General features: G+C 46.1%; 1 protein-coding gene across 3 annotated transcripts in view; it reads left to right on the top strand.

The window, feature by feature from the left end:
- The first annotated feature begins 6,841 nt into the window (after window positions 1-6,841).
- The window catches only part of TMEM198 (transmembrane protein 198), a 48,226-nt gene continuing 31,285 nt past the window's right edge, over window positions 6,842-23,782 (top strand). Inside the window, exons 1-3 of one of the 3 annotated variants that reach the window (XM_083153799.1) lie at window positions 6,842-7,524; window positions 13,772-14,012; window positions 16,289-16,864. In XM_083153799.1, the coding sequence (XP_083009925.1) occupies window positions 13,850-14,012; window positions 16,289-16,864 (739 nt within the window). In that variant the 5' untranslated portion in view covers window positions 6,842-7,524; window positions 13,772-13,849. Of the gene's footprint in view, window positions 7,525-7,586; window positions 7,785-7,929; window positions 8,084-13,771; window positions 14,013-16,288; window positions 16,865-23,782 lie in introns of those variants that run through there. The other 2 variants (XM_083153800.1, XM_083153801.1) reach the window with 2 other exon arrangements.

Here is a 23,782-nt window from a genome sequence, read left to right on the forward strand (position 1 = left end):
TTGAAGTACAAACCCCACCCACATCTAACTGGGTGCACAGCCAATCTAAAGGTGCACTTTTTTAAAATTCTGCCACCACTAACCCCCGCCAGCGTTACGCTACACTAATGACGGATGCCACCAGCGCTTCATACAGGCCCCCTTTCCCAGTTCCTGATGCCCGAAAGTGCTCCCTCCGCCCGCCAATTGCATTTGAGCGATCGTATGTGATTAAAAACCACATACGAACGCTCCTGCAATTTGATATATACACTATGTGTAGCACACGATATTGACATGAGATTTGACCGGTGGGCCCGCGCATTGCAGTCTCTTGCTAAGCGATCTGACTAGACTTATCCAGCATGGTGATCGCGATATGTGGGGCCGCGTATCGCTCCTACACACACAATGTGTGTTTCATTTATAAGCGATTTAGTCTAATGGTGCCCATACACTAGTAAGATTTATCTTCAGATCTGGCTGGTTGGAACAAAAACATGGTTATGGATGAGTGACAGTTTGTCAGTTTTCCAGCATTTCGAAGCAAATGGTCAACTGTCATTTGCTCTCATCCATAACCATGTTTTTGTTCCAACCAAACAGATCTGCAGATAAATCTGCGTGTGTATGGCCACCTTTAGTCAGATCGCTTAGAAAATTGCCCTTTATCACTACGTGTGTAGGCCTAGGGCTTAACTAGAACTTGGTGGGCCCCATAGAAAAGTCTTGAAAGGACTCCCACATGGAGAGAAAAAGTGTCAGGGAGCAAGAGGATAGAGCAGGAGTCACAGAGAGAGCGATGTAGTCTGGGATAGAGAGATTGCCTCAGAGGAAGTGGCAGGGAGAGGGGAGAGAGTCGGTGAGAGGGAGAGACAGTGGGCGGTATTCAATGTGAATACCTGCGAGGTGCAGCGAATCCTTTTTAGGATTCGCTGCACATTCGCCACGTTCCGGAGCCAGCGGGCTCCGGTATTCAACGTGTCAGGGGCTCGCTGCCCCTGACAGGCGAATATGAGCTCCTGCGGCGAATGCCGCAGGGAGCCTGAGGAGGGTGCCAGGCAGAGAGATGGAAGTCTCTCTGCCTGCCCCTGAACGTTTGTGGGGGGCAGGTGGGCTCCCCGAGTGCCAGGCAGCACAGGCTGCCCCCCGGGGGTGCCAGCAGGGGGCCGCGTATATTCACTATACCCGATCGTAACAATCGGGTGCAGTGAATATATGAATATGTAATGAGCGGCTCGGCTCCGGCGCCCCCTGCTGGCTGCTGTGTAAAAAAAATGAAATATATATATATTTTTTTAAATTAAATATATATTCATGTGCTTACAGCACATGAATAAAAGTAGCATGCCCCTCCTCAGAATAAAATTCCTGATTTTTAGACACCAAATGTAAAAAACAAAACACTTTGGTACTTATGTAGTATCTGGGCTGCCGATTTCTAAATCGGGTCGGATCGGGAGATCGCATCGCATCGCATGCGACCATGCGATTCGATGCGATGCGATGCGATGACCCGATTTTTCCATAGGAATCAATGTTAAAATGGACTGAGTCCATTTTAACATGGAATTCAATGGGAAAAATGGGTCCTTTTCATACCCCTACTATCCAAGTGGGCATGGAGTTGGATATAAACCTGTGGCGAGCGTAGCGAGCCACCGAGCCCGAAGCGTGGCGAGCGAAGCGAGCCCCGCGAGGGGACGAATACCGTCCCCTCGCGGGGCTCGCTTCGCTCGCCACGCTTCGGGCTCGGTGGCTCGCTACGCTCGCCACAGGTTTATATCCAACTCCATGCCCACTTGGATAGTAGGGGTATGAAAAGGACCCATTTTTCCATAGGAATCATTTTAACATTGATTCCTATGGAAAAATCGGGTCATCGCATCCGATATCGGATGCGATGCGATGCGATGCGATATCGCATCGCATCGCATCTGATTGTATGCCTTAACTTAAGGCATACAATCAAAAAATCGGCAGCCCAGATACTACATAAGTACCAACACTTTATTTTAAAAGTTCACATTCCACTTCTCCATAAAAAGATAGCGATTGCTACTCGGTGAATCATGGCGAAAAAAACCTTCAAATGTATTCGCCATGTGGTCATTGAATAGGGTGATTCACCGTTTTTGTCAAAAATTCGCCAAACAGCACAAATTCGCCATGAAAACATGGCGAATCAGGCTCATTGAATACCGCCCAGTGACAGATAGAGAGATGCAGTCAGGGAGAGGGATTGTTAGAGAGTAAGTTTCAGGGAGAGAGCGGGAGAAAAAAAAAAGAGAAGGGGTCAGAGCGAGAGAGAGAAAGAGACACACACACACACACTGTCAGAGAGATAGAGAGGGGAGCAAGAGAGAGTGTTAGAGAGACAGAGGATGGAGAGAGACAAAGGGGAATGGCTGCCACTTTCAGGTAGGTGGGTCATCTTGCACATGCAGGAGAGGCGGGGTCAGGCTCTGCAGACACATGCTTGGGAGCAGAGGAGGCAGGCTGTGACTTGGGGGGGGGGGGGGGGCAATAGCAGGACAGCTAGGGGAGAGTCAGGCTCTGCAGGCACATGCTTGGGAGAATGGGGGCAAGTTGTGACGTTTGGGGGGGGGGCAGCTATGAGTGAGTCTCCCTCTGCAGACACAGGCTGGAGAGCAGGGAAGGGGGCAGACTGTCACATATGGGGGTGTTGGAGTCATCAGCTGGGCAATAAGAGGGGGGGCAGGCTCTGCATACACATGCTGAAGAGCGGGGGAAGGGGGCATCAGCAGCCGAGGGATGCAGCCTGTCATCCACTAAGTCTGTGCTTCTGACTCAGGCGGTTGCGTACGCCAGCACTCCCCACTGCCTGCCTGGCACTACCTGTTTTGCGGTTGATGTGGTTGATCACAGACAGCTGCCTGATGCCAGTGGCCACAGGAACTCTACATTTTTCAGTGTCCACCTGCTGGATGGGCCCGGTCGTGGATTCCGGCGTCAGTATTTCGACTGCCAGGATTCCGACCGCTGGCATATTGTCCGCATCCCGGGTTAGCTATAGTATTATGCAAACACACTAAAAATGCACACACCATTATATGTAAAGGTGAAAGATTTAGCAAATGATCCAATCTCATGAACGATTTCCTCAGAACTCCTGGACAAGCGATTTGGTGTCAAATAGTAAACGGTTGTACAAACGATTACACATGAACGACTGATCTTTAACGATGGTGGAGGGGAGTAAATCAGATTTACCAAATCGTTCATCGTGCATACACATGAAACGATTGGTACACATCCCTAAAGATGTGTTTATGATCTTTCTGCTTGCAGGAAAGACCATAGACCGCTAGCAACGACCGGTGGGTAAGCGCATCGGCATCCATATCGTTTATACACACAGAACAATTTGAGCAATTGGTTGTTTCAAAAGGTCGGGAACGCCCAAATCTTTTGCCAAATCTATCCTAGTGTACGCACTTTAAGTCTGATTTTAAACAACTTTTAAAAAAGATGCAGTTAAGCAGCAAAACGCATTAGGATTACACCCCTGTGGACCAGTGGCGTAACCATAGTCCCGCAGCCCCCGCGGTGGCGGGGAGGCGCTAGGCAGGTGTGGGCGCCTGGGGGGTCTGCGGGACTATAGTTACCACCTGGTCCCGGCTCCCGACTCCTGCCCTCCCCCTCCTTACCCCATTGCCGCCGGCGCCGCTGCCTCTAACCCGACACGCAGATCTGTGTCGGGTGACGGGCGGTCCCCGGCTCCGGCTGCAGTGCTAATATAATAAGAGACACTCGGAAAATGGCTGCCCCCATAATGCTGTATGGGGGCAGCCATTTTCCGAGTGTCTGTTATTATATTAGCACTGCAGCCGGAGCCGGGGACCGCCCGTCACCCGACACAGATCTGCGTGTCGGGTTAGAGGCAGAAGCGCCAGCGGCAATGGGGACGGGTAAGGAGGGGGTTAATATTTCGGGGGGGGGGGCGCCCGAAATGTCCGGCGGGGGGGCGCAAAAAAAGTAGTTACGCCTCTGCTGTGGACCCACATATGCTGCAATAGCATCGCGACCATCAGGAGCCGAACCAGCCCTGCATTCCATCAAGTGTGAGGACCTGACCAGCATTCCTCTCTGTGATCATCTCCGGTGGATTGGGGTGTGCCATACCCCTGCGCTAAAAAGGTTTTGAGGTACCTGGATACTTACAAATAGCAATCCGTGACATCGATTGGGCATTATAGGAATGGACTCCTGCACATGAACTCCATTCACAGCATTTAATGTGGAACCAGTGCCTGAATATAATATATGTAAAATACGTGATATTTGTCAAAGTATCAGTCCACATTTCAATTTAAAATATATATTTTTTTATTGTTTTTCATTATATTAATCATTCATTAAATATGTTAATAATTTATTACCGGTGTCTAGCGCTGTTACCACCCTGTTTTTCTATGCTTTTGACTGAGGGAGTTACTACCCCCCAGTAATTTGTAATAGCAGCCCATTGTGGAGCCCCCTCCATATCGCTTGCAATACACTCCGTAACCATGAGGAATATTGCTGAACTTTTCCACTGTCATATACCCTAGTAGCGATAAGTGTTATCTCCCATCTCATTAAATGTATTTATAGACCACAGCAAAGCAACCTGTGACTCTGTTGTGCAACTTGTCTCTTCCAGTGTCACAGTATGCATGAACCAAATATGGACCATAATTAGAATTACGCATCTCTGCTTAACCCTTTGAATGCCAAGTGAATTTGTCAAAATAGGTGTGAAAATTGCCAAGCAAACCCTTTTTATTCATCATAATGACCTGTAATGTTACCTTATATAGGAAATATTATAATCTTTATTGGTACTTGTGTAGTTTCACGGAAGCGAAGCGAGTCCCCTTGCGGCGCTCGCTTCGCTCGCCCACGCTGCGGGCTCGGTGGCTCGCTACGCTCGCCACGCTATCTAAAATCAACTCCGTGCCAACATGGATAGTGGGGGTATGAACTATCCATGTTGGCATGGAGTTAAGTTACTTTATTTTAGATAGTTTGTGTCGAGCATAGAACCCGGAAGTAGCTGGCGCCGTGAAACTACACAAGTACCTCTTTATATACACAACATATTTTATAGGAATTTATTTAATATATGTGAGCGCCGCTGGCATTTTTTTACCAGATATTTTGAACATCTCTCACAGAGATGTTGGCACTCAAAGGGTTAAGTAAATGATAATATATAAAATGAAGTATCAGAAATATTGAGCTTAGCGCCTAAGGAGAATATCTACATATGATATATAATAGCAGGTATTCCATTATCCGACCTAGGTTCATGCCTGGTGCCACTTAAGTACCCATCGTCCATCGATACTTCATATTAATTGATGGTTGAGGAGGGAGAACCAGATGGTTTCTCTACATCGATGGCACAGGAAAAAAAATTTTTTCCTTAAGGTACATAATCCATGCCCTGATACCCATGAAGCCACACCTTCAGGATCTGATCGCCCCCTGGGCCAGTTAGTCAAAGGAAATACATGCCTATACATGGGCAAAACCATCGATGGTCATCCATTTCCTAGTATGCCATTGATGGCACCCATTGATAACACCACACCGATGGTCGTCTCTAAACCTAATCATAAAGATTATTCGGAGAGAATAGAAGAAAGAAAGGGCCCCAAACTACAATGCGGTCTAAGGCCAGTGGCGGATCTAGGGATGGCCGATTTTCCCCCACCCTCCCAACACAGCTCATCATTAATTCTCTCTGCGTCCTGGAGTGCACACTGAAGAGGTTAAGGTCTGTTCCTCCTCTTTCCCTTACACCCATTCTGACTGTTCAGCTGTGCATAATGTGTATGTACACAGGGCCGGTGTAAGGTTTCACAGCACCCTAGGCAAAACTTCAACTTACTGCAACCCCCTCTCCCCCATACTACCACCAATACCCACTTTCCAACCCCTTAAGGTATACTTGACAAACAGTCTGGAATGACAGGGAGGCTCCCAAAAAATTGGGTGGTCCTCCCAGCCCCACCCCAGGAAGGTGGGTAAGTCCCCTACTTTCCCTGAAGGCCCCCCTTTGCCACCCACAAAAGAGTACAAGGAGGAGGGGGCAGCAAAGTAGGGAAGTATGCCTCAAGGAAAGTGAGGTTTTATAAGTTTCGCAGCAGCCACCGGCATTAAGTACAACAAAGATACTCATAGACATCCTTAATTTTTGATGTGTGGACTTAGTATACCAGAGCCTGGCGCCGTAGACAGCTGCTTAATGGTAGAGCCGGCCCTATATGTACAGAGTGGGAACACATAAACATACATATACTGTATATATACATTTGAATAATCCATGTGACCACCCAATAAAGGGATAAGGATAAGGAGTCGTAATTAATTATTAAATTGACCTCCCTAAAAAAACAGTCTAAATCTTCCCCTGCCTAAGGCCTCGTCGGTAACCAGACTTGGCCCCCATGTCCATCAGGAAGAACTATGCATACACTTTACTTGCATGGGTAATAATTTGCCTCCTATAAGTATACAATGAGTGCAGAACATGAGTTTGCAGATGACTTTCTGATTAATACACAGATATGATGCAATTATCCTATTAGCAGACAGCACTTGCCCCCCCCCCCACCCACCATGTTATAAATACACTTATGTGGGTGGGCTGTAATTGCTGTGAATCAGTGTTTTGTATGAGGCAGGCCTGCTGCACGTTGAGAAGGATGTGACAAGAGGCTGTCACTGATCTCTGTCCCCCTCAGGGCAGCAAATTCTTTCTCAATGTATGAAGAGCAGATGATAAAGGTGCCATGCCAAACTGCTATGCCTTGCCCCGAGCCAGGAAATGGTACAACCCGCCGGGGTTTTCATCCAGCGATGCCTCACCCCCTCCTGTCAGCAGTTGGTTTATCCCGCCTGCTGCTTCTAGTCTAGGAGCTGTCCAGCAGCATCAGGAGGAGAACGGGGAGGTGGGTGGGAGCCGGGTGCTAGAGATAGCACAGGAGAAGGGTAATAAGGAGTTTTATACTGGGGGAAAGCAGAGGAGACGCTGCAAAGCAGGGAAGACGGAGCTCTGGGGTAAGAGAGGGGAGAGCTGGTGCAGGGCTGGAGGTATCCAGGAAGGGGGAACATCCCCGGGGTAACTGAGACCTTGGGCTACTGCTGCCTTTAAGACTGAAGAAAAGTGCAAAAGGGGAGACAGGAGGTGTAAGGGGGCAGCAGACACAAGGAGGGAAGGGTGAGTGTGAGGGAGGGGAGGAGGGAGGAGGTCTTTATTCACAAAGCCCCTCCAACCGCACAGAGAGGAGACAGAGCAGAGAAGAGATGGGGACAAAGAGAGGAAGAGAGTGGTGGGAGAGCACAGTGTAAGTGGAGCACAGGGGCTGTGTGGGGGGAGATGGATGGGAGAGACTTCAGCACCAGAAATCACAGAGAGAGCGGTGACACACAGGGAGCAGGAGAGTGACAGCAGCCTCCCATCACAGTGTGACAGCTCCTCGGCATGGCCAGGATCCCGGGACACCTCCCACGGATGTGACTCACCCCACCCAGGTACTGTCATTAATTACCCCCCCCCCCCCCCATTGTTCCCACATCCCACCTGCCTCCTGCCATTACTGACTCACACATGTTACCCAGATCATCTCTTCCATCCCCGTCCCCTTGCTGCCCCTACCCCCCTTCCGCTCCTCTGCATCTGTCAGCTGTAGCTGGGAGCCAAGGGGTTAAAGCCCCTCTCCTCCTCCTCCTGCTGCTGCTGTTGCTGCACACTGACCGAGCTGGGAGCAATGGCCGGGGTCTCTTTATTGGAGGTAAATAACAACACTGGAGGCAGAGGGTGGGGTCTGAGCATCTGATGTGCCGCTGCTGCCACTGGTGCTTGGTGTGTATGTGTTGGTCCTGAGACTGGGAAGATGAGATCCTTGTTGCAGAGACAGGCCTCAGCCATTGGAGGGGATGTCTCCAGCCTGTGCCCCCTCTCTCCTGTGTTCTCTTCTCATGTATGCCCACTATACAGCGGGCACATCTACTGAGGGGCAGGCTGTGCTGGGAACGCTCAGCGCTGTATGCCCAGGTTACATGCAGTGATTGGATGTACACTCACACAATGGTATGTTTATAATATACACATACAGTATATGGTGGTGGTCATATAGAAAACATACACAATATGGTGTGTGCATACAGATGGTAGTATAAGGATACCATAGGATGTTTACACATAGTATACATGTATGTACATGCATTGGATACATATATGTAGCAGACCTGTGTAATGTAATTTTAGTATGTATACATACAGTATGGTGTGTATGTAGTATAATTAAAACTTCAGATTTAAACATATAGTATGGTGTGTGCATTGCATGCAAAATAGTATATGGTGGTATAATAAGAACATTGGATGTAGTATACATACATAGTATATGGTGGTATAATGAGAACAGTGGATGTAGTATGCATACATAGTATATGGTGGTATAATGAGAACATTGAATGTAGTGTACATACATAGTATATGGTGGTATAATGAGAACACGGGATGTAGTATACATACATAGTATATGGTGGTATAATGAGAACACGGGATGTAGTATACATACATAGTATATGGTGGTATAATGAGAACACGGGATGTAGCATACATACATAGTATATGGTGGTATAATGAGAACACGGGATGTAGCATACATACATAGTATATGGTGGTATAATAAGAACACTGAATGCAGTATACATACATAGTATATGGTGGTATAATGAGAACACTGGATGCAGTATACATACATAGTATATGGTGGTATAATGAGAACACTGGATGCAGTATACATACATAGTATATGGTGGTATAATGAGAACATTGAATGTAGTATACATACATAGTATATGGTGGTATAATGAGAACACTGGATGCAGTATACATACATAGTATATGGTGGTATAATGAGAACATTGAATGTAGTATACATACATAGTATATGGTGGTATAATGAGAACACTGGATGCAGTATACATACATAGTATATGGTGGTATAATGAGAACACTGGATGTAGTATACATACATATTATAAGGTGGTATAATGAAAACACGGGATGTAGTATACATACATAGTATATGGTGGTATAATAAGAACACTGAATGCAGTATACATACATAGTATATGGTGGTATAATGAGAACACTGGATGCAGTATACATACATAGTATATGGTGGTATAATGAGAACACTGGATGCAGTATACATACATAGTATATGGTGGTATAATGAGAACATTGAATGTAGTATACATACATAGTATATGGTGGTATAATGAGAACATTGGATGCAGTATATATATTTAGTATATGATAGTATAATGAGAACATCATCTGCATGCATACAGTAAGGTTTGTACATGGGATACTTACCTAGCACATGGATATGTAATGATAACAACGGATGTAGTACATAGTATATGGTAGTATAATAACACCAGATGAATACATATAGGGACTTATTCTGGTTGAATTGGATGGATGTGTATTTGGGACAGGCACCGAGTGTTCTTAGCCCCGCTTATTGTATGGATCGCTCACGCCGTCCGAATGCGGTAAGATGCCAAGCGAACGGACTGCAAATGGATGTTTCATGTGAACACCTCCCCCATCTGTGGGAACCTCCCCCATTATCCGATGGTCGCCGACCAAGGGCGTAACTACCATAGGTGCAGGGGGTGCAGCTGCTATGGGGCCCAGAGCTGAGAGGGGCCCACTTTGCCTGTCAAAGTATCATATGCTGTATACATTTTTCAGCATTAGGTGATAAATAGGGGCCCCTACAAACTTTTGCTATGGGGCCCACAGATATCTAGTTATGCCACTGTCGCCGACCATTGAAAGATGAACCGAGTGGTCACACAGCCCCGAGTGCTCCAGACCACTCGGACATTTCTCAGTGTGAAAGCAGGGATCTGGGCGGCCAGCTGACAACCGGCTATGTCAGCTGGCCGCCCCCCACACGTGTGTCATGGCTGGATTACTATACGTACGTCCAGCATTTTCATGGGAACATCCATGAAACGTGGGGCGTACGCATATGGTAATGAGCCCAAACAGCCCTTCACGCCCCTCTCCACCCCCTGTTTGGATGCTCCGACCCATCGTTTTCTTCACGGAATTCACACCGTGTTCGGAAGTGCGAGGCGTTCGCACATGCGCAGAAACGCCTCTGCACATGCGCAAACACACGCAGTCGTCCAACTCAATCAGAATAAGTACCATAGTAAGGTGCGTTCATTATATATAGTATGCAATAGTATAATAACATAATCAGACCAATAGTAAGGTGTGTGTTAGGATGCATACATAGTATATAGGAGTATAATAATAACATCATATTTATATATACAGTACGCCGCCTGCATAGGATACGTACATATAATATGTCAATACAGTATATGTAATGATAACATTGGCTGTAGTATATGATAGTATGATGATAACATGATGTTTATATTATGGTTGTGGATAGGATACATACATAGGATACATAATTATTTGAAGGATGTATTGTACATAGAGTGTGGTTATATATTGTTGGATGTAAATATATACAGCATGGTATATATATGTATATACATTTAAAGTAGTATAGTTTTATAATTCACAGTGATATATAACAGTATCCTGTACACTGCAAACTTATGATATGTCCATACAGTCTACTATGTGCCCTGGATGGTTATATACTGTATATTGTAATGTGTGCATAGGAAGTGTATATATATATATATATAGAGAGAGAGAGAGAGATAGAGGGAGGGCGGGATGTACCAACCACTGACTGTACATCCCACCGATGCTCATCGTATATGTACTGATATATGCCATAAGTAACACAAAGGGCAGCTCCTGCGATAAAAACTTCCCTTTGTGATCCCCTCCGGTGCCAGTACTTCTGGGTTTCTTACCTGGAAGTCCCTCCGCGCATGCGCAGAGATGCTGGTGGCCACGGGGAATGCTGGGAGCGATCCATGTCGGCTCCCTCATACAGCAGTGTTGCGGAAAGGAGCACATAGGATTCTATGGGGTTATGCCAGCTAGAGCTAACTTAACCCTCCACAGCGAAAGGCCCGCTGGCTTTGGTACATTTGAAAATGATGTAAAAGCCCATTTTTTTCTTTAGTACATCATGCCCAGAGAAAAAGAGAGACAGACACACAGAGAGAGAGAGCGAGAGAAAGTACCCAGTAGTGCCAGTTACATATCATGTCCCCAGTAGTGCCAGTTACATATCATATCCCCAGTAGTGCCAGTTACATATCATGTCCCCAGTAGTGCCAGTTACATATCATGTCCCCAGTAGTGCCAGTTACATATCATGTCCCCAGTAGTGGCAGTTACATATCATGTCCCCAGTAGTGCCAGTTACATATCATGTCCCCAGTAGTGCCAGCTGCAGATGTCCCTGGTAGGACATTCTGGAATGTATGGTTTTTGAAAAAAATTGGATAACGGATATCTGGATAAGGGAAACTCAATCTGTATGTAGGTCACACATACAACACATGTGTTTACATGCAATATGCTATGAACAGATCACTTGGGCATACAGTACTGTATTCATGAGATTTGATTTGTAATAAGATGTAATATGATGTGTACATAATGGGCAGTGTGGTAATAAGCTGTAATATGTGTACATAATGTGCAGTGTGGTAATAAGCTGTAATATGATGTGTACATATAATGTGTTTGGTGGTAATAATCTGTAATATGTGTACATAATGGGCAGTGTGGTAATAAGCTGTAATATGATGTGTACATAATGGGCAGTGGGGTAATAAACTGTAATATGTGTACATAATGGGCAGTGTGATAATAAACTGTAATATGATGTTTACATAATGGGCAGTAGGGTAATAAGCTGTAATTTGATGTGTACATATAATGTGTTTGGTGATAATAAGCTGTAATATGATGTGCTTATAATGGGCAGTGGGGTAATAAGCTGTAATATGTGTACATAATGGGCAGTGGGGTAATAAGCTGTAATATGTGTACATAATGGGCAGTGGGGTAATAAGCTTTAATATGATGTGTACATAATGGGCAGTGGGGTAATAAGCTGTAATATCATGATGTATATAATGGGCAGTGTGGTACTAAGCTGTAATATGATGTGTACATATAATGTGTTTGATGGTAATAAGCTGTAATATGATGTGTACATAATGGGCAGTGGGGTAATAAGCTGTAATATGATGTGTACATAATGGGCAGTGGGGTAATAAGCTGTAATATGATGTGTACATATGACGTATATATGCACTATATAGGTTTAGATTGAGTTTTGGAAGGGTTCAAGGAAGGACTGGTGGGTGTCTGGTATGATCATGGTGAAACAGATGACGGGCTGTATATTTTGGAATATGAGTTTATTAAGAGTTACATATTATTTATTAGATTACTGCTAATGGGTAACCAGACGGCAAGGAATCACACAGTGGGAGATGAGCCTGGGGTGATATAATATGGGATGGGCCAGCAGTCACAGGCAGGCAGTACAGGAATATGTTTACCTGCAGTAGTATACTGTATATAAGGATACTTGTCTGGATGTACTGTACATCACACACACAGGACAGGCATACAGGGACAGCTCACAGCAGTGTACACAAGAGGCTTTCCAGCCCCCAGATAAGACAGAGCTTTACCCATTAATCCTTACAGAGGAGGGGGTAGGAGAGGCACATACTGTAGATAGTCTGGGGGTATATACAGCAATAATGAAGAATATATAGGGGAGGCAATACAGATGGGCCATTTTAATTGTGAGGAAATGTTCAAATGATATACAACGTAAATAGCATTCATCTGCTCCATGTAATGTAGGTAGCCATTTTGTGGGAGGAGATAGGCATGTGGCCTTATTCTGATTGATTAGTTCGCACGCACTTTTGCACGCACCCGTGCAAACGGCAATCGTAAGCACACAGCTTGTGAGTAACACATGCGAATGTGAGTGTTCGTAACGCTATTCAAATGGGAGTGCCCACAAACTACACTCACACTTGTGTGCTCACAAGCACATTGCCAAGTTTGCAAGGTCAAGCACTGTGTGTGCGGACATCTTCTGTGGTTGAATTCATTCGCAACTCCAACCATACGCCCGCAGCCAAACCATTCTCAACCATTTATTTAATGACATGATCTTCCTCACTCAATGTGTCACTCAACACCTTAGAATAACATTTTCATTTTTGTTCCTAAAATATTGACGTCACTGATGATATCGGTTACTGATGTAGGGGGCAGCACAGAAGGTGTAACACTGTCTCACGGCACATAGGTCACAGAGTTTGTATATTCCCCCTGTGCTTGAGTGGGTTTCCTCTGGGTACTCCGGTTTCTTGCCACAATACAAAAATATACTGGTAGGTTAATTGACTCCCCCCATAAATGAACCCTAGAATGTCTGTGTGTGCGTGTAAACGTGGTAGGCAATGTAGATTGTAAGCTCCACTGGGGCAGAGACTGTGAATGTTCAAATATTCTCTGTAAACGCTGCAGTCTATTTTTGTTTCACAGTTCTGTAGCATATTGCTTGGTTCTGAATATCCCTTTGTTATGTATCTTCTTATGGGATAACCTTGGCACTGGAGATATTGTGACCCTTTACTATCCATTAATCTGTTGTTTTTTTATTCTGTTCCTGGAAATAATCTGTTACGTAACTTGTTTGCCACTTGCACCATTGCATACTGTCCTTTTATGATATATTAAATGAAACCTTCCTGCATCTGTTATCCCGTCTAGGTCTGATGCCTAAAGTATCTCCATAATGCAGAGAACAATCTGAGTTGGACGCAGGATCCAGGTTCTCCTACTGAAGATATGACCGCCACTATGCAAGCTCTTCAGTTCAAGCAGTTTTCCCCAGATTTGGGGCAGGACTGGCCCCCACCCTGTGAGCAGGAGATAGAGAGGAGGTACCAGGTTGTTCCTTCAGTGGTCTGCGCTATGTGCTGCCTTTTTGGAATCATTTACTGTTTCTTTGGTAAGTGACAGATCTATAGATGCTGCTCTGTCTCACTTGGGTTTTGGATATTACAGTATCATAGTTGTCATGGGAGAAATTCTATCCTAATGTGCAAATCCTTGATTCCCATGTGCCAATCCGATAATCATAAATTTTTAGAGAATTAGCAAACTACAGCCGTTAAAATCCCCCCCTTGCCGATTCTGATCATTATTTAATTAGAATTTGTAATTGCAGAAGCTGCCATTTTAAAGGACTGTTAACTAGTAAATTAATAAACCCACACAATCAAATTCACATAGGATATCCCAGAAATTTGCATCACAGGGTTTCTTCTCCAGGAAAAATCATTGTGAAAACAACACACTTCTAAGTACCAAAACGGCTACCATCGCTACTTATCACATTTGTGTAATAAGTGGTGCTAAGAAGGTGTATAGCAAATGTATCTAGGAAAGATTTAGGGCCAGATGTATCAATCTTCAAAAAGTGATAAAGTGGAGACTGATAAACAACCAGCCAATCAGCTCCTACCTGTCATTTTTCAAACCCAGCCTATAACATGTCAGTGAGGAGCTGATTGGCTGGCTGTTTATCACTCTCCATTTTATCACTTTTTGAAGCTTGGTGCATCTGGCCCTTAAAGAGCTTAATATATATATACCTTTCACAAGAGAAACAGACATGAAGGAAACGTTTAAGTATATAGGGGCAGATGTACTTATCTTTGGATAGTAATAAAGGACCTTATTCTAGTTCACTCTAAGAGGCAAATTCCTTCTCAAATGGACAAAACCATGCACACTGCAGGCAGGGCAGCCGTGAGGAATGCCGGGCCCCGGTAACATTTTGGGGGTGTGGCCTAAGTGTGTGTTGTGGGAACCTCCCACACTTAAGCCACGCCCCAAAATGTTTAGAGGCGGGTGAAAGAAAACTCTAAAAACTGTAATCTCAGAAGCAGCACACACCTACAGCATGTGCTGTGCTGACTGCAGGCTCAGCATGACCTCTCACGCTGTCAGTGAGACACTCATGCTGAGCCTGCTGTCAGCACAGCACATGCTGTAGAAGTGTGTGCTACTGTTGCTACCCGGGAGGGATGGAGGGGGAAGGGAGGGGTCAGACCAGGGCCCCTGCAGGGCCCCTTCAGCATGTGTGGGCCCGGGTAGTACCCTCTCCCCCCCTCTCTCGGCTCCCCTGACTGCAGGTGGGGCAGATGTAACTTGTGCAGAGAGAATTAGATTTGGGTGGGGTTTTCCATCAAAGTGAGATCTATATTGCAGTGTAAAAAAAAAAGCAGTCAGTATTTAACCTGCACAGAAACAAAATTACACCCAAATATAATTCTATCTGCACATGTTACATCTGCCCCACCAGCAGTGCACATGGTTTTGTCCATCTGAGAAGGAATTTGCCTCTAAGAGCAAACTAGAATAAGGCCCAAAGTATACCTCCCAACAGTCCCGATTTCAGCGGGACAGTCCCGATTATCAGGGCCTGTCCCGCTGTCCCTCCCGCGGCTGGCAGTGTCCCGCAGTGAGGGGGGGCTGTTGGGAGTCCCCCCTGTCGGCTGCTAAGTATAGGCCACGCCCCGGAATTAGGCCACGCCCCGTCCCGCCTCCATCAGATCAAAAGTTGGGAGGTATGCCCAAAGTGAAGAGAGATTATTTTGCAAACACAGCCTGTAACATGGTAGCAAAGAGCTGATTGGTAGGAAGTTTATATCTCTTCTGCTTATCATTCTGCCTGATGATTCTCTGGTTGTCTGAATAAGTAATTTAAGACATAGAGCAGGGGTAAGCAAGTAATTTTTAATGGAGTCCGGATATCTCAAATTATTTTGATCGAGGTCCACAAAATCAAATATCTATAATGTAATTAATAACAAGTTTTTATTTTGGTGCTGAAATATCTGTGCCTTTTATTTTTGTTTGCGGAGTCCTTGGGGCTCCTCCACATTGCAGTGCACGGAGGACTGGGATGCACTCAGCCTCAGCCTCCACACCAGTCACTTCCTGGGACGCCGTGTCAGCCTGCTCACGTGACTAATGCAACCAATCGCTATAATATTGGCACCATGGTGGGGGAAGGAAGATGGATGCTGTGGCCTCTCTGCATCATTACAGCACAACTGCTATGCTACTGTAGCACTGCGGCACTAATCTATAGTCTAGAGAGGGTCCGGTTTCCTGTACTTCGCGGTCCGGAGTTGGACCACGGTCCGCCAGTTGCCTACCGTTGACATAGAGGTTCCATTAATCATTGAACTCTTGTTGTGTGATTTGTTCCCTCAGGTTACCGCTGCTTCAAGGCTGTCATGTTCTTAACGGGTCTGATGTTCGGATCAGTGGTCATCTTCATGTTGTGCTATAAGGAACGGGTCCTGGACACACAGCTGAGTGTTGAAGCCAGTGTGGGAATTGGGCTTGGCATTGGGGTTCTATGTGGGCTGGTAACTATGCTGGTGAGGAGTGTGGGACTGTTCATGGTGGGTTTGCTGCTTGGACTTCTATTAGCCATAGCCTCACTTATCGTCATGGAACAGTTCTATCACCCACGCACCGTCTGGGTCCCCGTGGCTCTCCTTCTTGGGATCGGGATGCTCTTTGCAGTACTCACTTTACAGTGGCAACGTTTCTTCACTACCCTTTCTACAGCAGTATTTGGCAGTGCCATCATGACGGTGACTGTGGATTACTTCATTGAGCTCTTTTTGTTAGTACACTACGTGTACCAACGCATGAAGGTGGACCCTCCTCAGAACATGTGCTGGTACAGCTGGGTAATCCTTGGGATCTGGCCGGTACTCAGCTTACTGGGAGTGCTTGTCCAGTGGAAAGTCACTGCTGAGGGCTACTCACATACAGAAGGTAAGTGCTCAACCATTATAACCACAAATACTGTAAATAGGTGTCAAATACTCACTTTTATATCCTCTGTGGTTCATTACTAGGGTTGGGATTGTTGGGTCTACAAGCATTAGGTCGACACCGTTAGGTCAACATGGTTCTAGGTCGACAGGGACTAGGTCGACAGTTAAAAGGTCGACATGGGGTTTTTGCACTGTTTTTTTTTACCCGAATGTCGTCACAGTTGACATGGACACAGTTTCCAGTGCACCGCATCCACCCCGCTATGCTTCGGGCACACTATTTTATTCTCCCACCACACCCTAGTAAATGGTAGGGCATGAAATACCGCCTGTCGGCACATGTCGGCTCAGAAAAACGTGAAAAACCCCAAGTTGACCTTTTGACTGTCGAGCTAGACCCTGTCGACCTAATGCTTGTGTCGACCTAATAACCTGTCGACCTAAACCCATGTCGACCTAGACCCATGTTGACCTTGACCCATATCGACCTAGAACCATGTCGACCTAACAGTGTCGACCCAACGCTTGTCGACCAACTTGCTGTAGACCCAATGACCGTATCCCCATTACTAAAGACATAAAGCACTCGGGCCGCCCACTTCTTTGTAGAAAGAGGGGTGGGATCTATGAGGCTGGTCTTATCATCTGGCATTAATTGGGCAGGGCCAGTGTTCCACCGGAGAACACTGGCCCTGACAGATCGTTCAGCACACAGTGCTGACACATCGCTGAGCATTGTTGAGCGTTCTGAGTAATTTAGCATCGCTCAAAATGCTCAGCACATCTCCCAATGTGTAGGCCCCATAAGCCTTAAATGTGTAGCATGGCAGTTTGGAGGTGATGGGCTGGTACTTTATCATTCTCAATTTTATCGATTTTCAAGCTTAGCACATCTGGCCCATTTAATATGAGGTAAAGCTTTGGGAGTCTCCCGTACAGTTCAGGAGAGTAGGAAAGTGTGGGATGTAAGGTGTCCTTTGTTTATCTTCAGCTTTATGTGTTTGTTGGTAAGATTTGTAAACCTGCATTAACAGCTCTGTACAACGGCAGTGTGACATTTACTGTATTGGAGACATTAAGGAGGTTTCCACAGTCAGTTGACTTCCTCTCATCAGTCTACATTGCCTTGTTGCATTGTTTAATCTTTCTCTCATGTCTGTGCTTTATAACCACGAGTTTATTTAATCAGATAGAGCTGTTTATTCTCATTGCCTTAGATATTGACACAGCTCTGCACTGCTGTACAAGTCAATAGACTATAGAAGTCTGGAGGTGGAAAATGCTTTAAATATTGATACCAGTATTAGACTGGATTATACAGGGCCCAACATTAAATCCACTTGCAGTGTGCAGTGGAAAATAATGCTTTTTATGAAGCAGGGCATGCAATACTCTATAATATGGATTTATTTCATGAATGTTTTTTGATCTTATTGCAAAATATAATTATTTTTTTGAAACATACTTTAATGGACCACCTGGCATAGCTGACAATATTCTTGATTGGGAATTTGGGATAAAAAAGCCCATGATACAGGTCTATTGAAGCCAAACTACTAAAGATAAGGACTGTCCTTGTAAGTCAGTACTAAGGTCAGGTATACTGAAGTCTGGGGCCCCACACTAAAGCTGGGTACACATCTATACAATCGTCGGGCCGTTCTTCCGTTCTGGGATGAATGGCCGTTCGATTGTATAGGTGTGTACGCTGTCCCGACTCCCTGTACGATTGATAAACGGTCAAAACCGGTCTTGTCCGTCCATTCTCGGTCGGTCGAAGGTTCAGTCTGTTTAATATTCATCCGACAGGACAGGCCCATATCGGAACAAAAGTGCAGTGTGTACGCACGTTCGATCGATATGCTGGCTGTTCTTGCGATTATACTGCCAAAGCTGGAACGCCCGTGTGGGCGTTCCATAGCTGCATGATCTCTATAGACTATGGACAGATACGGCAAACTGCACAAGAAGCGTTCACCTCTCCCCATGTATATTATTTAAAGAAATAATCATAATATACATGCGCCCCATCTTTATAGCAGGTTGCTGTATCTGTCCCTAGTTAGGATGACTATGGACAGATATGGCAAACTGCTATAAAGACGGGGTAAGCAACTACAGTCAGTTTGCTGTATCTGGCCATAGTCACCCTGCTGGCTGCTATAAAGACGGGGGGAAAGCGTCTACAGTCAGCCGGCAGGATGACTATGGACAGATACGGCAAACTGCTATAAAGACGGGGTAAGCGACTACAGTCAGTTTGCCGCATCTGTCCATAGACACCCTGCCAGTTGACTGTAGACACTTTCAGTCGTCTTTATAGCAGTTTGCCGTATCTGTCCATAGTCATCCTGCCAGCTGACTGTAGACTCTTTCCCCGTCTTTATAGTAGTTTGCCATATCTGTCCATTGTTAGTTTCAATATTAAAATGTAACTTTTATTAGTACTCTCTAAAATTGCTGAAAGCCAACGAAGTATAGACAAACACATATATAGGTGCAAAGAAAGAAATATTGTAATTAAAATATCTTGCACTGTATTTGTGTTTTATTCTATTACATTCTCCATAAATGTATATTACCACTGGAATTGTTGGCCAATTAATATAATTATGTCTGCCTTAAGTATAGAGTGTCAATGGCACTCAATAAAAAATTGGGTACTTGTTTCCTATCTGGGCGCCCAGGTTTTCAACGTACGGCACCGTAATGAAATCGTATCGCATCGCATCGGATTCGGTACTCGATGATGTACGATGGCATACGATGCTATCCGATCCGATCCGATTTCATTGTAAATCGGATCGCATCGCATGCGGTGACGCGATCAACCCCGATTTTTACATTGGAATCAATGTTAAATGGTCCCTGAGACCCGATTTTACATTGATTTCAATGTAATAACCCCGCAAACCCACGATTTGTATAGGAAACCCCCCCTGATGGTTTAAAATGCGCCTCCATTGTTAACGCCACCCCAGTATTGACGTCAACCCGAAGCGTGGCGAGCGCAGCGAGCCCCGCGAGGGGCGGCGGTACGCGTCCTCCGACTTTTTCATACCCCCACTATCCACGTCGGCGTGGAGTTGAGAATAGAATAGTGTGGCGAGCGCAGCGAGCCACCGAGCCCGAAGCGTGGCGAGCGCAGCGAGCCCCGCGAGGGGACGCGGATACCTGTGAAGCCCGCGAGGGGACACGGATACCTGTGAAGTATCCGCGTCCCCTCGCGGGGCTCGCTGCGCTCGCCACGCTTTGGGCTCGGTGGCTCGCTGCGCTCGCCACACTATTCTATTCTTAACTCCACACCGAAGTGGATAGTGGGGGTATGAAAAAGTCGGAGGACGCGTACCGCCGCCGCTCGCCACGCTTCGGGTTGACGTCAATACTGTGGTGGCGTTAACAATGGAGGCGCATTTTAAACCATCAGGGGGGGTTTTCCTATATATCCTATGGGCCAACCATAAAAGCGGGAACGAAATCGGATCGCATCGCATCGCATCGTTCAATATCGTGTATGTGCATTTGTGGTATCCGATGCGATGCGATCCGATTTTTATACGGAGAATAGCATGGTGCGCAATTAACGTAGCGGGCGCCCAGATAGGAAACAAGTACCAAAAATTGTTTTTTTAAAGCGCTAATCATTTTAACGGTGCAGCCAGCATATACTAGCCAACGATGCAAGTTATACAACTGATGTCGGTATACTTATATGATACTATACCTAAATATGCCTGGATGATAGAACATTTAGGATAAATGATAACAATGATAAGCGCTTTATTGATCCCTGGGATTCTCAACCAGTAATCTATTAAAAACAAGAGGCAGAAGATTGACACCGGCTCATGATTGCGGCAGCGCGTTGCAGGGCACACTCCAGTGATAAGGTGATAGTCGGATCTTTAATGTTTCTATTACAGAGTACTGGCTATAATATTTAATTCAGATCCACATATACCAGCCTCTGGTTTCAGCTATAAAACTGACACCGGCTCACAAGTGCGGCAGCGCATCGCAGCGCACATTCCAGCATTAAGGTGATAGCCGGATCTTTAATGTCCACATTACAGAGTGCTGATTTTATATTTAATTCAGGTTTACATATACCAGCCTCTGGTTTCAGCCAGAAAACTGACACCAGCTCACTAGTGCAGCTGCGTGTCGCAGCGCACACTTCATTAGCATTGTGACAGCGGGACCTCTAATGTATCTAGTATAGAGCATGGGACAGGATACATAATTCAGATGCATACATATCAGCCTCTGTTTCATATAAATGAGCACAAACTATATTAAAAAGATTTGTGCCCTGGAGTCCGTCAGTACACTGACAGTGCACATATTTAGAGCAGAACAGGGATTGGGCTGTGATACACAGAGGTGCGCATTATACTAAATTAAAATATAGAAACCTACCTGTGCTAGACAGTGCACATCATATGAAAGTGTAATCAATCTGCAGTAAATACCTCTAAAAATAATCCATCAGTGGGTAGGGAGTAATTCATTTCAAGGAATTTAATTACAGATACATTGTATCTCCGTGTACACATAGAACCCACAAAGCAACATTGTTTCAGTTTGGAAGCTGACAGATAGGAAACTAACTAGACAAGTTTTAACAAAACATTTTTATTGTGTGCCATTGACACTCTATACTTAAGGCCCATACACACTAGAAGATTTTCATTTCAAAAGACTTTGGCAAAATCTTTGATAGATATATCTTTCACCAAAGTAGTGCGTACACACTGAGCTATTTTCCCAAAGAGCAAAAGATTTTCAGGAGGCGAAAGACTTTGCTGAAAATCTTTCATTAAAAGGTGATTTACATAATGGGCTGGGTTTGAATTCGAAAGGCGGGAGCAGAGGCCATTATATTTAGTGCATCTCTGTTCTTGGGGCCTGATTCAGAACTAATGTAAACCCCACCCTATGCTGCTAGCTAAGGCTTTCTTGATCTTTGCCAGGGGAAGTTACTCTGTGCACTGCACTCCGTGGTAAAGGAGACAGCCAGGGAATAGCAGTGGGAAACCCAGATGTCTCAGAACAAGTCTATCTGTCCGTGGCGCGTTTATTTGAAATGATGTGCCGGCTCGTGACTCACAAGCTAATCGAAGCTCGCGGCGTGGCATCGCCTGATTGGTTGCCTGGCCGCTAGTCCGATTGGCTCATGAGTCGCGACCCGGCGCGTCATTTGAAATAGCCGTGCCACAGATGGATGGACTTGCTCTGAGACAGCCGGGTATATATTACTGGGTGGGTAGTGGGTATATATTACATTGGTGGGTAGTGGTGCCAGTGATATATACATTGCTGGCACTGCCAGCAATCTATATATTACTGGCTTATGATACGCATTGGTGCCCAGTGGTGCCAGTAATATATACATTGCTGACACATGCCAGCAATGTATATATTACTGGTTTAAGGATCTCATTGGTGCCCAGTGGTGCCAGTAATATATACATTGCTGGCACATGCCAGCAATGTATATATTGCTGCCTTATGATACGCATTGGTGCCCAGTGGTGCCAGTAATATATACATTGCTGGCACATGCCAGCAATGTATATATTACTGGTTTAAGGATCTCATTGGTGCCCAGTGGTGCCAGTAATATATACATATATTACTGGTTTAAGGATCTCATTGGTGCCCAGTGGTGCCAGTAATATATACATATATTACTGGTTTAAGGATCTCATTGGTGCCCAGTGGTGCCAGTAATATATACATTGCTGGCACATGCCAGCAATGTATATATTACTGGCTTAACAGGGAAAACATTGGTGGACAGTGGTGCTCCGTGAGGAGCAGAACAGAGGAAGGCAGAGGGAGCAGGGTGTAGGGGGGCGGGGCATCAGCATGTTGGTCAGTGTGGCCGGGCGGCAGAGCTCAAGGCTGGGACCCGGCAGGAGGACAAGTGCGGCGGACCCGGACGGAGGGGGAACAAGGCTCTGCAGCATCCAGCCGCAGCAGCAGTGTGAGCGGGCAGCGCGGACCAATCCTGCCTGCACGGTAAGTATGACAGGCGAGGGGCGGAGGGGCGGGCGGGGATTCAGCGGGGCGGTCCGCCGGGCTGAAAGTGGTTAATCCATCAGCCCGGCCGGCGTACACACACGGCGATGATGGATGAAAAACCATCCATCATCGCCACATCTGCTGGTAAAACCAGCAGATGAACCACTTAACTAGCGATGATGCGGGAGCACGCATCATCGCTAGTCGGCAATCTCTGGGGCATACACACTGGGCGATTTTCAGCCGAAAATCGCTCAAAACGGCTGTGATCGCGGTAATCGCGGGCATCGCGGGTAAAATTGGATGGTCGCGATGCCCGCGATTACCGCGATCACCGCGATTTTCCCATAGGAAACAATGTTAAAAAGCCTGATTGACCGCGATTTGACACTTAAATGCCTCAATGGACCCGATTTTGGCATATAAATCAATGTAAAATAGGCCACACAGCCCAAATAGGGCCAATGAACCCTTAAATGTCCCCCCAAATTTTTAACGCCACCCCACGATCCACGCCAACCCGAAGCGTGGCGAGCGCAGCGAGCCCGAGAGGGGCGGCGGTACGCGTCCTCCGACCTTTTCATGCCCTACTATCCACGTCGGCGTGGTGTGAGAATATAATAGTGTGGCGAGCGCAGCGAGCCACCGAGCCCGAAGCGTGGCGAGCGCAGCGCGCCCCGCGAGGGGACGCGGATACCTTCACAGGTAGAAGCGTCCCCTCGCGGGCTTCACAGGTGTCCGGGTCGCCACGGACACCTGTGAAGCCCGCGAGGGGACGCGTCTACCTGTGAAGGTATCCGCGTCCCCTCGCGGGGCTCGCTGCGCTCGCCACGCTTCGGGCTCGGTGGCTCGCTGCGCTCGCCACACTATTATATTCTCACACCACGCC

This window comes from Crinia signifera, chromosome 7 (genome assembly GCF_055691185.1).
Source record: "Crinia signifera chromosome 7, ASM5569118v1, whole genome shotgun sequence".
Lineage (NCBI taxonomy): Eukaryota > Metazoa > Chordata > Amphibia > Anura > Myobatrachidae > Crinia > Crinia signifera.